General features: G+C 40.2%; 1 protein-coding gene across 6 annotated transcripts in view; it reads left to right on the top strand.

Annotated features, from left to right (window-relative positions):
• The window catches only part of pde1cb (phosphodiesterase 1C, calmodulin-dependent b), a 129,228-nt gene extending 110,383 nt beyond the window's left edge, over nucleotides 1-18,845 (top strand). For all 6 annotated transcript variants that reach the window (XM_061732539.1, XM_061732544.1, XM_061732543.1 and 3 more), the window contains 9 exons: nucleotides 444-572; nucleotides 975-1,076; nucleotides 6,240-6,360; nucleotides 8,794-8,875; nucleotides 9,305-9,425; nucleotides 12,966-13,141; nucleotides 14,111-14,335; nucleotides 15,538-15,600; nucleotides 15,753-18,845. In XM_061732539.1, the coding sequence (XP_061588523.1) occupies nucleotides 444-572; nucleotides 975-1,076; nucleotides 6,240-6,360; nucleotides 8,794-8,875; nucleotides 9,305-9,425; nucleotides 12,966-13,141; nucleotides 14,111-14,335; nucleotides 15,538-15,600; nucleotides 15,753-15,769 (1,036 nt within the window). In that variant the 3' untranslated portion in view covers nucleotides 15,770-18,845. The remainder of the gene's footprint in view (nucleotides 1-443; nucleotides 573-974; nucleotides 1,077-6,239; nucleotides 6,361-8,793; nucleotides 8,876-9,304; nucleotides 9,426-12,965; nucleotides 13,142-14,110; nucleotides 14,336-15,537; nucleotides 15,601-15,752) is intronic.
• Nucleotides 18,846-22,220: the final 3,375 nt, after the last annotated feature.

The raw sequence follows: 22,220 nt of genomic DNA, 5'->3' as shown, positions 1-22,220 counted from the left end.
AATTCATCTCCTTTGCTCCATTAAAGTACTTTTTTTATATTACAGTGGACCTGAATTTCCCATGAAAATATGCTTTGGTGAAAGTTAAACTATATCAGAAGTTCAGAGTAGCCAAAGTGCCTCTGGGAAGGACACCAAACCCCACATTGTTCCCATTGAACCAGAAGTCTTTTGCTGAATATAATGTTCAGCAGGCTTCCGAACTACGGCAAAACCTTGTTTTATTGTCCACGGTTCTTTTAGTAGAAGAGTCCTCTGAAATAATAGATGAGATCTCCAAATGGGCCAGCCCTCCCTTAAGTTTGATCACGTTCATACCGTCATGAAATGGCTCTTAAACTCTTCAGAACAACATCGAGGAGTCCCTGTTTGGTCTAAGTGCATTGTTATATTTTCATTATAGACTCAAGGGAGACTGTCCTCATTTCTTCTTTGACTGGCAGGTCAGACACAGCTATCCTGTATAATGACCGCTCGGTGTTGGAGAGTCATCATGTCAGCGCGGCCTACCGCCTGCTGCAGGACGACGATGAAATGAACATCCTCTACAACCTCTCCAAGGATGACTGGAGGTCAGTTATGCAGAAGTTAATAAGAGGCACGAGTCGGGCTGTACAGTGACAGTAGAGCAATAGCAAAGGTAATGAACACTCACCTGTAAAATCTCATCATGTAAGCACGGTTAGAGACAAATGGGCTTGGACACATGAAACCAGGCAGGTTCAACTAACAAACTGACTCAGAGCTCAAAGTAAGGTGATAGCTTATTTTATTGGAGTAAATGTACTCAAAATTCAGTCAATGTTGTTAAAGCTGTTATATGATAATCCACAAAGGAAGACTCACTATCTGATTTATTATGCCATAAGCTGGCACTTTCATATTATAAATAGGTCACATTTACTTTCAAACATTCAAAATAAGTTGTCTTTTATTATGAGCAAGTAACTCTTGTTTTTTTCTTTGTCATCCAGAGAATTGCGAGCTTTGGTGGTGGAGATGGTGCTGGCCACAGATATGTCCTGCCACTTCCAGCAAGTAAAGACCATGAAGAACTTTCTCCAGCAACCTGAAGGGTCAGTTCTTTGTCCGTTTATCACTTATTTACACTTCCTGTCTTGAGCACAGCAATTTACAGCCCCAATACCCCGTTATCAGTCACCAGTTACTATCCACGAGTCATTTAGTACCCAGTTTATACTGTACTCTGATAAACAGAATAAACTGGGCTTTTTATGAGTCACCGTCTTTAGGGAACGAACACAAGATGATTTCTGGTGCTCAGGTGCTGTTTACGCAAGATAAAAGAAATGAAATGAAATCAGCGCGGTACAGGCAAATATCACAACAGGTCATGAATAATACAGTACAGTCATGCAGCAGGCTATAAGAGCCTCTCTGGTACAAACACAGCGTGTTTTTTGTGCTGGAAGTTCTGGCAGCAGCAGAGTTATGGTGTAGTCAGAGCAGATTTGGCAGGAGGAGATTTATTTGCTCAGTGCAGTGAAATGGGCTTGTGGTAAATAATGTTGGTGGGTTTGCTATATAGTCCTCCTACAGCTGTTGAGAAAAGAGAAAACAAGCAAGAGACTTAAACTCTGCTATCACAGGTTACATATAGATTGTTGTGAAAAGATGCTTAATCACTGTGCACTCATATTATGTACAGTTTTTTTCAAAAAGTTCATCAGATATGAATGTTATCCTTCTCACAAATTGGCAAGTGTGTCCAAACTTTCGGTCCGTACTGTTTAGTACTGTTTATATTAGGGCTGGGCGATATGGACCAAAAGTCATATCTCGATATTTTCTAGCTAAATGGCGATACTCGATATATATCTCGATATTTTTTCTGTGCCTTAATTGGGGTTTCCCCCAAAGCATTATAGCATAGCATCTCTGTTAGCTTCATTTTTTTCTGAGGCAAACCCTTAAAAAAACAGTCAGTTTTGACACAATGCCTCGTGCCAAATATCACACAGGTTCCTTTATTAACAGAGGTCTGCACAATATCAAAATGTATAAAACAAATGAAATAAAAATAAAATGCGTGCATATATAGAATAAAAATGCTTCTTGAATAAAATAAAACAAATATCCCTTTCCTGCATAACAATTCAATTAAAATACACTGTGCAATTAATACAATGTAGACAGTAACAGGCAGACTTTTCCAATGAGGTTGACAGTTGTGCAAATAACAAAACATTTGTGCAAATCTCAAATAAAACATTCAAGTCAATTTGTCACAAAATAAGGTATATTAAAATCATTAAAAAAAAATGTAAAAAAAAAAAAAAAAATTTTTTTTTTTTTTTAAATCGATATAAACGATATTGTCTCGTACCATATCGTGTTTGAAAATATATCGATATATATTAAAATCTCGATATATCGCCCAGCCCTAGTTTATATATACAGACATATATATATATATATATATATATATATATATATATATATATATATATATATATATATATATATATATATATATATATATATATATATATATATATATATATATATATATATATATATATATATATACATATATGTGTGTGTGGGGATATTTTATTCTTCAATCTTGCCAGATTATGTAGTGGATCTTTGAGCACAGAGCTGACCGCAATAACTTTGTTTTTTATTGGAACCACATTATAAAGACATATAAAAATGCAAAAAGCCCTCTTGCCATTTAATGGAAACTCGAAGAAAATTTGTCTATTTTCATATCCATGAATTTCCCCTCACAAAGACAAAAGTGCAATAATAAATGTGACATAATGAAAAAAAAATGTAAATCCTGAAGTGTCTGAACAAACCACCTACTCTACGGGCTCAGCTCTGCATTTGAAGTCTGAAAATGTCATCCGGTGAACAGTTTTGATTACTGTGAAACTATAAAAATGATCAAGTTAGAGTTTAAACGCTAACCTCAACCTGTCAAATCATCTGCTATGATGAGGTGGTTGAAAAGAGGGCTTTTTGCTTCATCTGTGTGGTATTTTCACCAGAAATATATCACAGACAGGTCATTAAAATGTCAGGATGTAGCCAGGAGTAGCAGTACAAGCTAGATTACTTATACCATGTGTTCCACGCCAGTCAGTCAAAACATTATGATCTCTTGTCAAATATTATCTAGCACTAATATAACACAAGAGCTCCAGCCAGTAAAGACAGACGAAGACCATCTACGGATGTCCTGTCGTGTCTGGTTAAATAATAAAAGCGTTTTTTTGCCCACTGTGTCATTTTAAAACTTTCTCAAGGACAGGCGAGGTGTGTGGGTGTCCGTGTTATCTTCTACTTCCAATTAAAACTTTTTGCATACTTGTTTTTTCTTTAACACAGCATCCTCCTCTGACTGCTCACTTCTGCACATGCAGACACATGTGCAGAAGAAGAGGACAGAAATAAAAGAGCCATCAAGCAAACTATCATATAACATGAGGAGTCACCACTGCTGCTGTAGCCGCGGCACTGACCAGAGCAGTAGACCAGGAATGTTTTGACCTTCGGGGTTTTCCTTTCATTGTGATATTACCCAGCATTTGTCAGGATCTGGAAGCTGCATAGACGCCACCAATGTGACGATATACAGCCGTCTATGAGCAGATATTAGACATTATGCCTCCTGGATGTGGGAATATACCTCAAAAACAAAAAAGTACTGGCTGCAAGGTAATTGGCCCGCTATAGTACGTACACACGCACATAAATAAGGGATTGCAGTCTGCAGGAAGCAGCAATGCTGAGTAGATTCTAATGTGAAGTAATTCAAACCAGCCACTGCAGGCCTGCTTGCAGAGCGCTGCAGGACTCAATTTGCCACAAATGAAACAAGCGGAAATGTGAGCTAGTCATTCTCACCTCTGTTTAACCTTGCGCTGTGTGGGCATGTGTTTGCATGCGTGCGTATACATGACTGTCTGCCTCTTTTACATGTCGGCCTGTCCGTTCATGCGCCAGTCCAACAAACAGCAGGTTGTGATATATATCTCCCACACCATTTCTAATGAAGTGTGACGACACACATGATTAGCCTAATCGAGGCAGCTTGATTAAAGTGGATCTTCTTTTCTTTTTTTCCGCCTTCCTTCTTCTTGGATACACTTTTGTCTTTGAGTTTTTCTATTTGAGCAACATGCATCTTGACATGGAAATAGGTGTCGTTATGTATTTCAGCATCTGTTACTTTAAAGGTGCCTCAATAAATCAGTGCCTGGCTGATTACATAAATCTCATGAACTTTTGTATAATTTCCCAGTAATCAGGTAATGAACGTCTTCAAGTCCCAGGAAAATGTCGTCTGGGCTTGTATTCAAAAAAAAAAATCCTACTAAAGCTTGTATACGTTTTTTCATGAATGAGACTCAACAAAGAAATTCTGGAAGGGAAAACAAGAGCGCAAGCACACATGAATAAATCTTGGACTTGTGAAATGTACTCCACACATACAGGGGGACCCTCAGAGCTAAAATCGGCAAATGTAACTTTTTAGGCACATATAACCCCATCTTCGTTCCTTAAAATCAAAATCAATCACGTCCACTTCTCTCTCCAGCTGAGCTGAGTTCATGTCCAGAGAACAGCAGTGTTTCCATGACTTTACGTAAACCTTCTTCCATGTAGTTTCAGCGGCATCTTTGGATGCGATGGTGGAATGTGCTGGTTCACAGTGGTTTTCTAAGTTTCTCCTAAAACCTTGAGACTATATTGATCACGATGCCGTGCGGTTTCACCAGCAGTTCTGTCCGAGAGTTCAGGAGCCGAGCACATTCAGCTGTGGTTTGCAGCCTTGGCTTTTACAAACTGAGATTTCTCCAGATGTCCAAAGTCTTTGCAAAACATCCTCCATTGCTGATGTTCATTAAAAATTGGCACTTTTTAAATAATTGATGATTTTCTTATGGAGTTTTACCAAAAAGCAGTTGCCACCACCATTCCTGCTCATCTTTTGGTAGATTCTCCTTTTTACCCTCACCTGCTACCAGTGAAACTGCTGCTATGAACTTTGTTTACCTCTCAGCTGTTTTTAATGTGTTATTTCAAACTCTATAATAGTTTAGACTGTCTGACCTAAATTTAAAAAAAATGTTCAGCGAAGGCACTAAAAATCGATTCCTTTCTTCTTGTATCTTCTATGTAAAGAGTCATAAATTAATGACTCGCACATTCAGATTTCAAGTGTTTTATTTACATGTATCTACAATTAATGATCTGCATCAGTGGTGGGTTTAAACCCAAACCTCAGTCTTGTCACAGTCATTTTATCCATTCCTGAGCACATGTTGCAAACATAGGATGGATTCACTTTTTTTTTCCCAAAGCTGTCTTGAAACAGCATGTTCGCATAGTTTCCTGTTGTTACCAATAAACTTGTGACACGTCTTTTGGGCTTTCATATTGTGCTTTTTTGTGTTTTTTTCTGTCAATTCTTGTGGGCAGAAAGCTTTCAACACTTAAGCAGGAGAAGCAGACTTCTTTTTCTTTTTCTTCTTTTATAACTCACTGTCAGTAGCTGCATGTGCAGACCACTATGTTTTTGTAACCTTGGTTCAGATTTGTTTTCAGCGTCTTCATGAAGTAGTTAAGTTGTTTGTTGACGTTTTTTGCCAGGAGTTTGGCAAAGACTCAACTAGCGCTGTTACAATATTAGATTTCCTCTACATGATTAAAGTTATGGTCATAACAAATTGGATTTCATTGGTATATTACTTGATTGTAAGTGGATTGAATTGGATTGTATTTAACATAAATATTGGACTTTACTTATTTGCTTTCTCCCTAAATTGTCCCGAGATTACTTTTAGTGTGAATTTATAAACATAAATGAAATTGAAGTGAATTAGAATGACCAACATTTCTAACAATATTATCTTAATGTGAATAGAAAACTGTAAAAAGAAAGACTTGAGGATTCGTCAGACACCTCTCTCGGTTGATGATTTGTAAAACCTTTACACAGTAATTAATTCTGGGATTGTTGTGATGTCGTTATCCAACAACGAATCACAAATGTAGCTTCTCCAAAACTTCAGCACCATCACAACCAATTTAAGTCTGCTGAATATTTTTGTAAGAATGAGAATTACTGATGCAGATCTGATCTTTTTTATGCAAACACACTAAAGAAAGAAAAAGCCAGTTTATTTGAGGACTCAAGAAAACATCAAAGGGAGAACTCTCTCGGGTATGAAATTTTTAATTTGTGTTTCTGTTCTGCTTTTTAGCATCGACAAGCCCAAAGCTCTGTCCCTGTTGTTGCACACGGCTGACATCAGCCATCCGGCCAAGAGCTGGGATCTCCACCATCGCTGGACAACCTCCCTGCTGGAGGAGTTCTTCAGACAGGTAAGCTGGTTCACGTGGCGGGGTCGGCAGTCATTAGGTAAAATAAAAAAAACACTCCGAGTCTTAAAATTACTTTGACTCTTTCAGACAGGAACAACTTAAGATGACAAATATTGTAGCCTACGGATTACTTCTCACAAACGAGGCGATCTGTCTTTCAGGATGCAGAGCAGTGAAGTATTTCAGCTGTTTTGTCTCATTCCTTCTGCGTCATGTGATGTGAAACAGTACGCGGTCATCGGCACATTTTTCATTTTAAAATCCTCTACATGTTTTCTATTTGGGACAGGTCAAGACTGCAGAGTGGCCTGTCCAGAACCCTTTCCCTCTTAAGCTATGTCTTTTTAATCTCTGCCGAATGTGGCTTTGCATCGTCTAGCAGAAAAATCCATGAAAGTCGCTTTAAGTTCATGCATCGCTCCTAAATTTCAAGGACTATGCCTTTTTGGATGTATTATTAACAGACCACATGGTCCATTTTTTTATATTTGTGTATTTGGTGTTCATTTCTTCCAGGTTTTCAGTAATCAGTATTCAGCCCATGTTTTTATATCAGCTATTGATGAATGACGGTGGCAGTGCAGACCGTGCAGTGGCGTCAGAGAGATTGTACCTCACGGGGGTCCGGCTCAGGCTTGAGACCTGACACTTTAAGCACTTTCATTCATTCATTATCTTACCCGCTTTATCCCTTGCGGGGTCACGGGGGTCTGCTGGAGCCTATCCCAGCTCATTTTAGGTGAGAGGCGGGGGTTACACCCTGGACAGGTCACCAGTCCATCGCAGGGCCACATATAGACACACAAACCATGCTCACAACCACACTCACGCTCACACCTACGGGCAATTTAGAATCACCAATTAACCTAGTATGCATGTTTTTGGACTGTGGGAGGAAGCCGGAGTACCCGGAGAAAACCCACGCAAGCACGGGGAGAACATGCAAACTCCACACAGAAAGGCCCCTGCTGGGCCTGGGAGTCGAACCGGGGACCTTCTTGCTGTGAGGCAACAGTGCTAACCACTAAGCCACCGTGCTGCCCTGGAATTTGAAATGTGTAAATAAAATTCATGCAGCGCGTGGTGCTCTCCTCCAGTTTAGTTGTAGTTGCTGTGGCTTGATACATTGCTAACATCTTTGCTGCTAACGTTAGCTGTGGCTGCGCCCTGTATATGTATATATATACATATATATATATATATGTGTGTGTATACTGTACATAAGGCACAAAAAGTAAGGGAATTTGTGTTGTATTTCTTTGTTGTAAAAATGCTTCTTGGCAATACATAAATCATAGCACAAAAACAGTGCTAATTTTATTCATGGAAATCTTTATTTACTTATAGCAGAGAATATAACTGATTCAATGCTGATAGTAAATGCCTCCATGAGGCTTAGAAGTATTGTATTTTTGGTATTTTCTCATATTTCAAGATGGCCCTCAAAAATGGAACAAGGTTGAAAACCCCCCAAAAAAGCCTAACAGTTGGGGTTAACAGGGAGGTTTAGTGTCCCACTAAACAATGGTATTATGTATCAATTCGAAACTCCACGGCCCCCAACCTGGAACTCCTAGTAGTATACAGTGACTGTACTAGGGTTGTCCATGTGTTTGCAGTTTGCGCAGTTGTCAAGAACATTTAGTTTGTCGTGAATGAATTAAACCTTTAGCAGTTTGTCAGATATCAATTTATCAGTTGGAGATTTTTAAAGATTTCCTATGATAATTGAGAGCTGAGAAATGAGAAACAGCAGTACAGAACAGTAAAATTATCTTACACTTTGTGGTACTTTTTTCCACACAGTTGGAGTCAAACAAGGAAAAAAATATTTAAATATATTGTGAATAACTGCTTTAATAAAATGCTGTGGCACAAAAATTACTTTCCAAAAACTTTAAATGTGAGTTGTCTGAGTCATACTCCTATGTACTGTTTAAAAAAGACATTGTAGAAAATGTAAAAGTACAACATGTCCTCTTTAATAAAACAATGCACTCGGGTTATGAATAATAGATCATGTATTTGTAAATGTCACCAAATGGACAGAGCTTCAAGTGGTGTCACATTGCTTTCATCTCCTCCATTATTAACCCACATTGTACCCATTAACAGCGATATTGTTGTTGTGGCTGCTTCCATAAGTTGTTTGTCTCTCGGGATGTGAATTGCTGATAAAAACCTTTTCCCCAAAGAACATTGTCCCTCAGTTGTACATCTCATCTGTTTGTGATAAAAAAAAAGAAGTAAAATGAAGTAAAACATGTAGCACATTTGAGGCTCTAAAGCTCTTTCTTATGATATAACTGTGAACGCGTTACACGTGGGGGTTAATGTGTGTATTTGTTGCCAAAGGGAGGGGTGTGATATTCTTTACCGTATATAATACCTGAATTGAGTTGTTTTTGTGTGAGGATATCATTGTGTTTCCAGGGGGACAAAGAAGCTGAGCTTGGGCTGGCGTTTTCTCCGCTCTGCGACAGGAAGTCCACCATGGTGGCGCAGTCCCAGATCGGTGAGTGTCAATTTGCAATGAAGTCTTTTTGCAAGTGGAACCTTCTCAACAGAAGTGTCGCCACCATCACAGATTCATCTCTGTTAAAAAGAGCAGTGCAAAAACTCTGAGGCCAAGCTAGAGTTTTGTCAAAGTGCTGTAAGATATGTGGCTATTTTTGGTTAAATGAATGAATTAAAAAAAACAGTATCCTCAGGGTCTTTCTCAAATCACATCACCTCTATCTTGAATAACCATTTCAGAAGATCACATTTTTTAAAGTGTATCAAAATAGCAAGAAATATCCATGTGATGTGGATATTTCTGAAGTTAAACCATGCCATTAACTAATAATTATTGTGTAAGAGGTTATTATAGTTTCTGCAGCGTTCAATATGAGTTTTCTGAGAAATGCTTCTGACAAAATCTTGCTGATATTTTTGTTTCCAGGGTTCATAGACTTTATCGTGGTGCCCACCTTTACTGTGCTAACAGACATGATGGAGCGTATTGTCACGCCACTCATCGAAGAGGCCTCTCACTCAGGCCTTGCCGCCTTTAGACGCTCAAGGTGAGTACTAGTTTTCATATCCCAGAAACAAAAGTGTGGATCTTTACATGCTGGACGAGGTGAGCTGAGCATAAGGAAATATGTGGCTGCATTTTAATATGAATACATTTTAATCAACCAGACTGGTTAATAAAGGATGGAAAATTTCCAGTTTTCCACCCTTCACCTCTCAAACCTTTTGGAGCATCCGGTCGTGCAATAACACGATTAAACCAGTTCTTCTGCCACAACAGCATAACTAATGGAAGTACCGAGAACAGCAGATGAGTCTCCCATGAGTAATCCATTTCTGTGCATGGAAGCGTCTTCACCTTTCATCGGGGCAAAGCCACACACCTTGAAATTGACATTTTAGAGATGCTAGTCAAGTTCAGCCCTCCGTCTCTGAACAAGAATGAACCTTAGAACTGGAGTGACAGAAGCAGAAGATTTAGTCTCCACAGGGTTGATACGTTTACTCTGCACCTATTCTAAATCAGATATGTGTAAGGCTTTGAAAGTACATATGTACCCATATGTAAGGTACATCTGAATTATAATTATTATTATGTATCTTATATTGAACATACCCAGAGATGGGTTGAAAAAAAGAGGATAATCAAGCAGTGCTCTGGTAGTCTGCCTCTGCATCTCCTCTACACCTGGATATCAATATCAGCCTCGCCTTTCCCTTAAACGGCTATCATTAGCATTACTCACTGAGCTTCCAGCTGAAGCAAACCTATTGCAAACCTCTGATGGTGTTGCTGCCATCACACACACCTGGGTGCTCATGGCTTCTCTTGCTCTGCTCATTCACAGCATTTATAGCTGCTTTCAATCATCTGTAGCTGTACGTGCTCCTCTCTGTCTGCCGGCGTTCATCCACCTGTCTTCCTTTAATGCAGCTAAATCTTACATGTACAAACATTTGTATCTTCATGAAACTGAAATAATGACTTTATCTTTACTGTAAGGATGCAGGGAGTAGATCAGTTAAAGCAGTGATTCTTAACCATAGGGCCGCGGCCCACACTTGGGCCGCGAGCGCCATCTAGTGGGCCGCGAAAAAAATTCAGTTTTGTACTTGTGGGCCGCGGGGGCCGCGGGACTGCATAGCAACTCCCGACCAAATGAGGAGAAGAAGACCCTCAGCTAGCTCTAGGTGTAATAGTAAGATAAATGGTGTGTATTTATAGAGAAAATCCTTCATTTTGCACAGAGTAGGGATCGATTACTTGGGTCTGCGCCCAGAGCGAGCGATCATTTATCCTGACTCGTCCGCGCAGCCGGGGAGGTCGGTGCCGCTCGGGCGGTGGGCTCCATCCTTACTGCTGAAGGATTGTACATGTAGATGTGTCTGCTGGACTGGACTGTTGTTCGGGCTCGCAAAAGCATCGGAAAGTGACTCTGCTGCAGCGGCCAGAGAGCTGCGGGTTCTGCCCGGCCGTCTCAGCTGATCAGGCTCGGATGAAATCCGACACGCGCAGTCCTGACAATTTATTAATGTAAATAAAACTTAGTAAATTACTTAGTAAGTAATTAGCTTGACTCTTACAGAGATGAGAAGCCTAACAGGTGGAAAGGGAAGTTCAACCCGGAATGGACAGATTCATCCTGGTTCAGTCTTCCCACTGGGACAAAACCAGTGTCTCATACGTTCAGAGACCGTGGCGTTCAAAGTGCGAAAGTAAAACGCCACTGAAACAAAACACAAAGTTTTTCATCAAACATATCCACTCAAGTCTGAACTGAAGTCACAGAAAATAAGCTGACCATCTTAAACATGTTTGGGTCCACATACAGCTGTGAAGCAGCTTTCTCCACAATGAACATAATTAAAACTAAATATGAGCACCTTCTCATGTGCATGAGAACCTGACACCATCCAGCCCAGATTTAAAGTCCTGGCAGGAGAAATTAGAGCTCAGTTCTCTCACTGAACGACAGAAAGTGGGGGCATAAGATTAAGGGGAAGAAAGAAAAACTGCAAAACTTTTAAATTGCTAAGATGTGTTTATATTAATTTATTATAAAAATGTGTTGAGACAATTAACAAAGAAAAGGGGAAATTCAAACTGCTGGTAAAGAAATAAAATAAGATAGCATTTGAAAAATAAAATAAAATCTTATTTATTTATTTTATTTTTAAGAGAAAAAAATGTGTAATTGAAGTTACACATGTTAATGGGCAAATATGTACTTTTTTAATATAACAGTCAGATGCAGATGTTGATACAACTATGAGGCTACTTGAATATATATATATATGTATATATATATATATATATATTTATTATGATGTTCTGGACCTTCGCTGCTATACAGTGTTTATATTTAATGGGCCTCGGGCCACTCTGTACTGAAAAAATTGGGCCCCAAGGTCAGAAAGGTTAAGAACCCCTGAGTTAAAGTGTCTACAAGGTTTGTCCCAGCAGAACAATGAGCCAGTTGATTAAGGTAACGGTGCGTGCCGGCATTTATCTTCCCCAGATGATGAATCCTACTGACTTTCAAAACGTCTTGGTTTTTCTTGTAATTTCTCAATGTTAACATTTCTTTTGGTTTTTGTTTATCTTTCTTAAATGTCTCATCAGTAATGTAGTCTTCATGTTATTTGGAATATCGTTGGTGAACTCATAAAAGGAGAGAGGTGTGTGGCAATGTAGCTGAGCCACTGCAAACATGCTGGAGATGATGTTCAATCTTTATTTTTACAGCTTCATTTATTGTAACGTAAAAGGAATAGTCAACATTGGAGTCAGAGAGAGTCTGCCTTTTTGACCCCTAGTCTAAGTCAAACTCAACTTTTTTGCACATTTCCCACAATGTATCTCAACGTAAACCGATTTCAATTCGAGGTCAGAACTCGGATTTCAAAACTCGGAATGACATCACATGCCAGCGGAGGTCAGCTCTAGTTGTAAATCTGGAAATCAAACATTTGCAAATGTCGGGCTGATGTAGCCATAACTCTGCGCACACAAACAGCGCAGCAACATGTCCTTGAAACTTGAACAGTGTGCTATGCATGTCTTAGTGTGAAAACAATTAAGACACTGCTATTAAATTTACTGCTATTAACAGTAAATTAGTGTTTACTTAGTTGATGAAGTCATGCTACTAGGATTCTCCAACTTTCCATGTTGGTATTCTGTCTTCAGAGGATGTACAATCCAACTTCCGAGTACAACTGGAACACATTATGAGGCATCAAGATGGTTTTGTGTAAACCAGCTAAAGTTGCCCTTTAACTTTTCCATGGGCTCCGTTGTCACATCTAATTCATGTCACAAAAATAGGTTGTAAAACTAATTAGCAGTTTATTAACATCAGCCTCGGCTTTACTTTCTGATTAGCACCAGCAGCAATAGAAAATTACAAGTATTAGCCTGCTAACAATAAACAATGATGAGAACATGGGAAAAGTGACCTGAATGCTAATCAGTTCTAATCACTGCTGTGCCAGAAAACTTGCATGGGGTACCAGTAAACTCTTAGCCTTGAATGAATTTTAACTTCCTTCCTCTATCTTTTTGTCTTTGTTTTGTTTGTCTTCAGTCTGAACAGTATTGGCTCAGATGAAAGTAAGAGACACAGTGTGAAGAGCATCGGCTCGGACAGCGGTTCATCAGGCCAAAGCCCTCTGCTGACGGCGGACATTAAGAACTTCAAAGCCTTGTGGAATGAGGAGGTTTATCAAAACAGAGAGAGATGGAAAGCCCAGGCTGCTAAAGGTACAGTACAACCTATAACACGGGTAAGAAGGTTGAGATTCATGGCCATGGTAAATCTAAGCTGCCCAAACAGGCTGTAACATCCACCAGAGAAGAAGAAATAGGTATATAAAACTCAAGGTCCACTTACTCCGAGGGGGATTAAACTGTGGTTTAGCATCGTTCAGGTTGTTTTTCAGTTTCCAAAAATCAACTGCATATTGATTTCTCAATTTCATGGTGAGCAGGAGAAGAGCTTGAACGAATTGTTATTAGACATTATGGCAACCAAGATGAACCACCTTGGGTCCCTGAGCAAGGCCCTTAACACTAATTGCTCCCCGGGAGCCAGAATAAAAAGGCAGCCTACTGCTACTAGTCTAACTAGTGATGGGTTAAAAACAGAGGACACATTTTAGTCTGTTTCCATGAATACTGACGAATAAAGTGATTATTATTATTATTATTGATTATTATTATTAATGTATGAGTGAAACGATTACATAAAATACATTCCAATGTCTCTCTAAACCTGTTGTAGGTACCAATAAGCCGGTACTAAGTTGTGCACGCCCAACAAAAGATAAAGAATGCTGCTACAGGCTGTGTAGATTCTGTCATCTAGGTAACAGTAATTATAAGTCCTTAAAGAGCGCCAGCAGCACTTCCTTAGAGTCGCTGAGGACATTTCACCTCCCATCCCAGAGGCTTTCTCAGCAGATGAAACAAACATGAACGAAAAGGAGACCTTTGTCTCCTCTCGTTCAGAAATCTGAATGTTTACAGCTTTCTTTTACTGCCACCAAGTGGTCAAAAATCTTTCATGCTGAGTAAACCACCACCTGTTAAAAAAAAGGGAAGACTTACTAGGTCTTACACTGAAAACAACACATCCTTTAACCTTCACAGAGAACTGAGAAGATGTGAACTTAAGAGCATGAGCCCATAAATCACACGTATTAAATAGTGTCCGTGTCCTTGTGACCTCAGAGGCGGAGGAGAGAGCTAAAAAGGAAGCGGAAGAGCGAGCTCAGCGGGAAGAGACTATGGAGCCCCAAGATGCCCACAAAGAATCTGAACCGAAGGAGAACAAGTTGGAGGAAGGAGTGTCTGAGCAAGCAGAGGTCAGCAGACCACAGGATGGGAGCACAGGGGAACCAGACGCGGGAGCGCAGCCCAGGAACCCTGCACACCAGAATCCCTCACTGCAGAATGGTACATCCTACAGAAGGGGCTGTTTGCAAAACATATCAAAAAAGCATTTTTCATTTTATATTTTATATATGTGCAGTACATGCATTCATCACTTTTTCATACAAAATAAGCCTGTGTAGCTACTTTAAGGGCCTTAAGCGCTATTTTACCTGATGGGTTATTCTTGGCTCAAGTGCATTAAAGGAATATTCTTTTTCTTTTTTGTGTGTCTTACCTGCTTAAGATATGAAAGACGGATTATTGTTGTTGTTCTTATTGATTATTGTTAAGGGCAGACAGGTGAGCCCCCCAGCTGAACACCTAACATAGGGACAACAAAAAATTGTTCATTTTTGCCATCTAAAACAATCATGGGTCACTTTTGTATTGGATAGTTATACTAGCCCTCCATTCATTGACTTCCAATTGTCCGAATTGGGGTCACGGGGGAAGCAGCCTAAGCAGAGAGGCCCAGATCTCCAGCTCCTCCAGTATAGGAGGACACCAAGGCATTCCCATGCCAGCTAAGAAACATATAGTGTCTCCTAATCCTGACTCAAGGCCTCATCCCTACTGGACATGCCTGAAAGGCCTCCCAGGGAGGAAACCAGTAGACCACTCTAAACCCCCCCGAATAGGCAACAGTACCCCAAACCCCTGGATCACCCCTCGTCAACTTTACGAAGCACGTGCAGACTTGGCAAACTCTTACAGCGAGGGTATCGAGCTGGTCCATTGCTCCAAGGAAGAGCCTGCATCGCTCCCCCTGAACCTGACGTTCAACTATCGACCAAGACCCCTGCATAGACTTTACCACGGAGGCCTGATGAGTATGATTCCAGTGATCTTGAAGCACGCTCCTTGGTCCAGCTTTTCAAAAGCTGGAACCACCACCCCAGATATTGAATCAGCTGGCTCCATCTCATAATTGAAAACCTGTTTGCGGGTTGCAAATTAATTTCAGACACCATTATGTCAATGTATGATCATGACCCGACCTTGGACAAGCGGAACTTAATGGATGGACACTGTCAATAGGCAGTTTCCACATTTAATGCACCTGCAGTTTGAATCTAATTGATGTTGGTTGTACACTTCCCTACTCAAAAACTTTGAAAGCGTCTCAGTTCTGATTTATTATAGAATTTTTCATGCCATTAAAGATATCAGAGAAATCGATACACCACTTAAACTTTGTAATTGAAAACATTGTGATTTTTCAGGAGAGCTGTCAGAAGGTGCTGAAACTCCAGATGTCGAAGAAAACAGCAACAAAGGAATGAGTGGTGAGTTCAATCCTGAACCCTCAAACAAATTGCTCCTTAGTGGAGATCATCATTGTAATAACTAATAAAAAAAAGTAAATTACTCTAATTTATCTTTTTTTCATTTTTTTTCATCTCCTAAATGATTCCTCTTATCTATTTCACCTGAGCAGAGTTAGTGATGGACTAACCGCGCAGGGGAGCATCATGCCCACGTGAACCTGCTGTGTGGGACTTTTTGGAGGAAAGGCCATTAGCTGGACTATGTCGCCCTCTAGAGGCCACAGAGAAACTGACACCAACGCTTACATTTGTCCTTTTTTGTGCGCAACTGTTAAAAGCTTTTCTTTAGCTTTTACCACGTTTATCCATTTTTCACCATGTATGCAGAATCATGTGCATTATTCTCTCCCTCCTGCTCACTTGTGAAGATTGAATCACTTTAAACAGCAGCATCAAGGGTGAAAGAGGAGTTTTTATTGGATGCTGTGTCTTTTTGTAATTCCATTTTTAATTTGCTCTTTGTTGTATGTTTAACTCGACCACAGATATATAGATGTTGTACAAATCAAATTCTTAGATGCATTAGTTTAGATAATGAATGAGAAGGATGCGGATGGAGGCCTGTGTAATATTCAGAACAGACGCATGATCAGAGGAACTTATACTACTGCTGCACAGCATGTAAAATATCTGTATGTACAGTACACTGAGGTTTGACTCACCACTCTTGTTTTATTATCAAGCAATCCTTAAACAACTCCACTCTAATTTAGAAACCTTTTTTCTTCTGCTTTGGGAAGCTGAAGCTTCAATTTCAGCACCACATGTTGTGGTGTGTTTTTATCTCATAGTACTTTCCTCTCACATTGTGCAGTTCCAATGCATTTGAGTTCCCTGCAACCAGGTACATATTATTTTGAGTGTTTTTGTCCTCTTTACTGAGTCTATTGAAAGTTTGTTCATGTAAAGATCTGAGGTGGGGAAAGAAATCCAACCACAGTCCAGTAAGGAGAATATTTTGGAGATAAAATGTAAGATAGCTGTTGTGAAAAATGTCTAAAAATTAGAAAGCAGCTTTTTTGCAATTCAAACATATCACACCTGCAAATGCATTTAAGTTTTCTCTTGTAAAATATGACTTTTTTTTTGTATAACTGTCTGCAATTTTGCATTTATGTCCTACTAGATGTGTCTAATATCGTCACACTTCTTGATGCCTTCTAATGTATATTAAGCTGTAGCAAAAAGTCAATATTATTGCTGAAGAAAATCTTCTCTTCTTTTCTTTTGCAGTGCAGTTTTGTCGCAGAAATTTGCTCGTCAGCGTGATGTTTAATCAGTGTGTTTACAGTGCGCTCGTACACCTCTTAGCTGGCCGAATCCCATCATGTTTTCTGTGATGCTTCAGAGGCTGCGACTTCGAACTGTATCTGCCTCCTGGTTGTTTGCCATGTTTTCAAGGCTTGTAATGTTGTGTATAGACGACGCAGTTGTTGCTTACTGTGCATATGTAATATAACTAACCCATGGGATGCTGGCTCAGCTCTCACTATATACTTAAAATGTATCATTTGAAGGACATAATTTATTTATTTTTTGGCAGTATTTGCATATTGTTGGACATTTATGTTCCTAAAACCATACTTTTTTTTAACTTCCCCCCCATGTTTTTTTTTTAAATGACTGAAAAAAGCGTTAAAATGTTGAGAAACATGCCATTATGCTTCCCTAATCCCACCCTGCCCATTTTTTTAATTTATTTATGTTTTTGTCATTGTAACACGACCATGGTGGGATATAGCGGTTTCTCATGCACTGAAACGTCATGCTACGCTCTACCTAGAAGAGACAGTCGGTGGTTAGCAAGCCAGCTGGCTGAATGTGTGCCTCTATCTGTACTTTTCACGTCACACCTTCCACCTGTACCTAATTTAGTGATGTCATTTGAACCTATGCTTATCCAGGTACAGTCAAACTAGCGAGTGTCTTCTGACAATGTATCACAACTAAGGAATCATCAGAAATGTCTGAAAGGTCAGCGCTTTCATGTTGCAGTTTATAGTATTTATATTGGTATATTTAATGCTATATTTTGCTGATTTTCAATCACAGAAGTGTATTTTCTAGCTGTTCTTTGCTGTTTAGTGTATTTTTGTTTCTTCCATTGTACCGCTTTCTCCGGTTTTAAGCTCGGTATGTCCTCAACATGTGAAGATGTTGTCCTTTTTTCACTTTAACTCGCTCTTTTCTGTCTTTTTTTTTGTTTGTTTCTTTGTTTTGTTTTATTTCAACGTCAAAACTGTCCATTTAAAGTGCAACAGTCTTAAGCTTAAGATTTCAATCGTTCTCAGAATAGGCTGCCTGACACTTGGTGAAGGAGATCATATTTTCTGCACCAAGGGACCAACACGCGTAGTCTTGTAGTCTGCTCGACCTTCCATTTGCTACTGTGATGGCCTACTTTATGAACATTTAACAGGACTCTATGTCGACCATATTAGGAAATGCAGCTGTATTTGCAGACACGTTAAGACTTCTAAACATCGTTTTTTCATATTAGTGACAATGAAACAGGTTATTGTTGTTGGTTTAATGCTTCGTTTCCTTGTTTTGTCTGAATCACTCTGTAATGACTGATCTCAACCTTTCTGGGTCGTACGTATGTAAAGGGTATGTAAGTGCGAATGTGTGCGTCACAAAATACTTAATGTGCATTTCTGAACTCACTGTGATCTGCTCTGTCGATGGGTGTGTGAGTATTTGCGAGAGAGAGAGAGAGAGAGAGAAAGAGAGAGAGAGAGAGATTTAAAATAAAAAAACAAAACAAAGAAGAGCGATGCAGTGGACAGTGTAAACTGCCTGAACAAGTCATTTTAGATCCAAGCTGATACTGCTGATACTGCTGATTATAAAACTGTAACGCACATTCAGGATAAAACTGAGTTAAGCAACAACAAATAAATACATTTAGAGAACGAGTGACACATTTTAAAGACGTGAGAAATGCGCTTTATCTGACAGCAGGTTGATACTGTCCACTACATCCCTGAATAGACTGACTGACTTGGAGTAATTGAGCGTGTGTGTGTGTGTGTGTGTGTGTGTGCGTGCGTGTGTGTGTGTGTGTGTGCGTGTGTGTGCGTGTGTGTGCGTGTGCGTGTGCGTGTGTGCGTGTGTGTGTGTCACTGTCACGTGCCGGCCAGGCAGCCGTGTGTGCCACCATGCTCTGTGACTGCACAGCCGTATCAATAAATCTGGACTCAAAGGGCTCAGATCAAGTGTGGCTGTCTTCATTTCTGCAGCGACACAACACAACATGTTTAAAGGGGCGTTTCACTGATGTTGCATTGGCCTCAGAGGAAATATTTCCCAGATTAACTAGCAGGCCCTCTCCTCAACATAAGCGCGTGGAGTTGGAACGGTAAGGACCAATAGAATTACACAAGCATCCCACCAGCTCCTATTCATAACTGACAATAAGAGCAGGATTCAATACAGATGTCCTTTATTTAGGGGAATATTAGTGTACATTTTTCCTGCATGAATTTAGTCTTCCAATGTACTTTATACTCAGTCTAATAAACATCAGCCCATGTGACCTGACAGAAGATTCCCGGTATTTAGATGAAACCTTTGTGTTCATATAATCAAAGTCAAGAGCAGATTAAATGCTCAAACAGAAGACGATGTACATCTGCTGAAAAACATCATTTTATGTTGCCAAACCACAGCATGACTAACAGAAAAGGATCCACTAGATGTCTCTGTTACATCTTAAATGTAATGAATGCCATCTCATCCCCGGGAGGGCCCGCAGCACCAGAAATGATCAGGGTCTCGGTGTGTACCGTGTCACTCCCCCCAAGACAATCAACAGCATATAGCAACTCCACAAACATTATACACCCAACGCATGTTTATCACCAGTAGCATGCATATTCATGGCTGGGTTGATGGAGTTCGTGGAGGGATGTGTATGACTTCTCAGCACAGCACTGAGTGCCGGAGCAGAAGGCGAATGTTAATTCAATTATACGGCAGCTGTTCCTTGGTGCCCATGGCCACTGTGTTTGCACTAGAACAGAAATCTTGTATTAGGTCCCTCGCCATAAAAGACCATTGCCAGGCATGAGAATGGGGACTGCCTGTAACCAGAAGCCATCAACAGTATTTTAAAGAGCTTTTAATGCTTACTTTTGGCCTGATTATATTCGGTGCAGCTGCAAAGTAAGATTTGTGGGGTTTATTGTTGTTTTGGCTTGCCGTTGATTTACAGAGCTGTTGTTTTTCTGTCGTTTCTCTATTAAATCTGGCAGTAAAATGTGCAAATGAGTGTCTTTGCTGTGCTGACTCCAGTAGAGGCTGGCTGGGTAGAGCTTGCATCCTGTGGTGACTGTTCCATCGTTTTGTCACTCCTCATGCTTTGTGTGTCTGACTTTTGGGCATAAAAAAGGCCGCGTGTGTGTTTGCACTCGTATATTCTGACACTGCGTGTCCGCACATGTCAAGTGAAATGATAAAAATGGCAAACAACATGCTTATATGCTTGTGAGTGTGTTCATGCTCCACCCCACCTCCTGTCCCAGGCTAGGCTGAGCTCCAGCTCTGCTCGGTGGAGGAGAGTGGGAGGACGGGTGGGAGGAGGGTGTGAAGGCATCCACCCGCCATGTCCCTTCATTACCCGGCTCCCCGAGACTCACTCGGCTTGATTTAATCACACAGCCACTGCTCTGATCTTACCTGCGCCTGCTAATCAGTTTGCTTTTCCTTCATCAAAAAGAAAGCAGCCACACCTGCAGAAAGACACGCTCAGCTGCGCATTAGGTTCAATTAATATCAGTGGAAGTTTGAGCCATTTATGCTCCCAAATGCATACAAAAACCATCATATACATGTACCCTACAAACATAGGCAACACAATAAGTTACATACTGCTACTCATCAAAGTTAAGAAGTGATTTCTGAAGTTTTCTTCTGTTTTTTTGTTTTTTTTAAAGGAGACATGTTTTCCCCCGTTGTCACTTCAGATACGTGAAAATATACCTTCAAAGATGCAAAATGTTTTTGTTTTGAATAATTAATTTGAAACAGCATTAAAAAAAGAGTTTCAGATTCGTAGAAAAAAAAATTGTCAAAGATGTCTTTGTCCATCTTTTTCAACATTGATATTTTCTTTTTTTCGTTGTTATAAAGAGAAGTCTCGCAGGATGAGATACGGAGAGTTACAAGAATTACACTTGTTTGAAAAATGCCATGCGACAGAGACACAGACCCAAAGCCCATAAACTAATGTTGCTAATGTAAATATGTTATTATCTAACGTTAATATTGCTTGTTTGACAGACTGCTGCTTACCCTTCCTGTGATCAAGAACATTTTTTTTACCTCAAGATGATACATTTTGGGATTATTAACTCATCCTGAGGTAGAACAGCGGTAGTGCTTTTGAATGCCTTGAGGGCGAGGGATTGTGGTGGATGTAAATATTTGCAAATTTGGCAATGTTTTACTAAACTTTAGGGGAGTGAGCAGTTTGCTTGACAGCAAATATGGATCCAATCCTAATCTATACATTTTCTTGGAATACTGGTGTTTTTTTTTTTTTTTTAAGGTTTTTTTGGGCTTTAGTGGCCATTTATTGGAGATGCAGACTGGAAAGGGGTAGAGAGAGAGAACGGGGAAGACACGCAGCAAAGGTCCGCGGGCTGGATTTGAACCCGCGACCGCTGCAGGAGGAGGACTGTAGCCTCAGTATATGGCCCACTGCATAACCCACTGCGCCACCGAGCGGCCCGGAATACTGGTGTTTTCATCAGCAGCGAGGTGTGCTATTTCTGGGTGTAACATTATGCACTCTAACTGAGGACAGGCCACATGACGGTTCTACAGAAAGTCACCTAACTGATATAGCCATGAATAGGTTAATTTCTCTGTACCACTGACCACATAGGGGCCGTATATCACATAAGGTTCATATGTCTGGTCTTTGTGTAATGATGCACCTCTAGTGGTTAAAGTGGTATAACAAGACCCGCTGGATCAACCCCATTCATAAACAGAGCATTGTCAAACGCTCTTTTGTCAACACAGTAAACCTTTGTGCCACCAAGTGGTCAGAGAGGCTATTTCTACATAGACTGGCTTTAACACCTGGAGACATACTGTGCGTTTGGCCTTACAGTCATTAGTTCATGTGTACCTGCAGTTAGTCCCATGCAGGGTGCTGCATCTTAATTAAAGACCAGCGGAAAAATGCATATGTACTTTGCATTATTTATTCAGCAGGAACATCACACACTGTGGACTCATGCATGCGTGCACACAGTTTGGCTTATTGGGGGAAAACTGTCCCCGTCCTGAGTGTGTTCCACTGCTGGCAGATTATTCACTAGGAATAGTGACCTTTCCTGGCCTACTTGATCCAAGTCCAGCGCAAAGTGCATATGGTCCTAGAGTGCTTTTCACGCATCAACTCTCATGTACTTCCAAACGGCTATAAATGTCCTTGTGCTGCTGAGTCTCAACTCAGGAGACCTGCAGTTAAATTGGTCAGTTGATATCTCACCTGATTGTGGAGGCTGCAGTCCTCATACTGCTGCTCCAGGGTCGGACCTTTGGTCCACATCTTTCCCTTCTCT

This window comes from Cololabis saira, chromosome 10, assembly GCF_033807715.1.
Source record: "Cololabis saira isolate AMF1-May2022 chromosome 10, fColSai1.1, whole genome shotgun sequence".
NCBI classification, from domain to species: Eukaryota; Metazoa; Chordata; class Actinopteri; order Beloniformes; family Belonidae; genus Cololabis; species Cololabis saira.
This window is presented reverse-complemented; position numbering and strand designations above follow the sequence as displayed.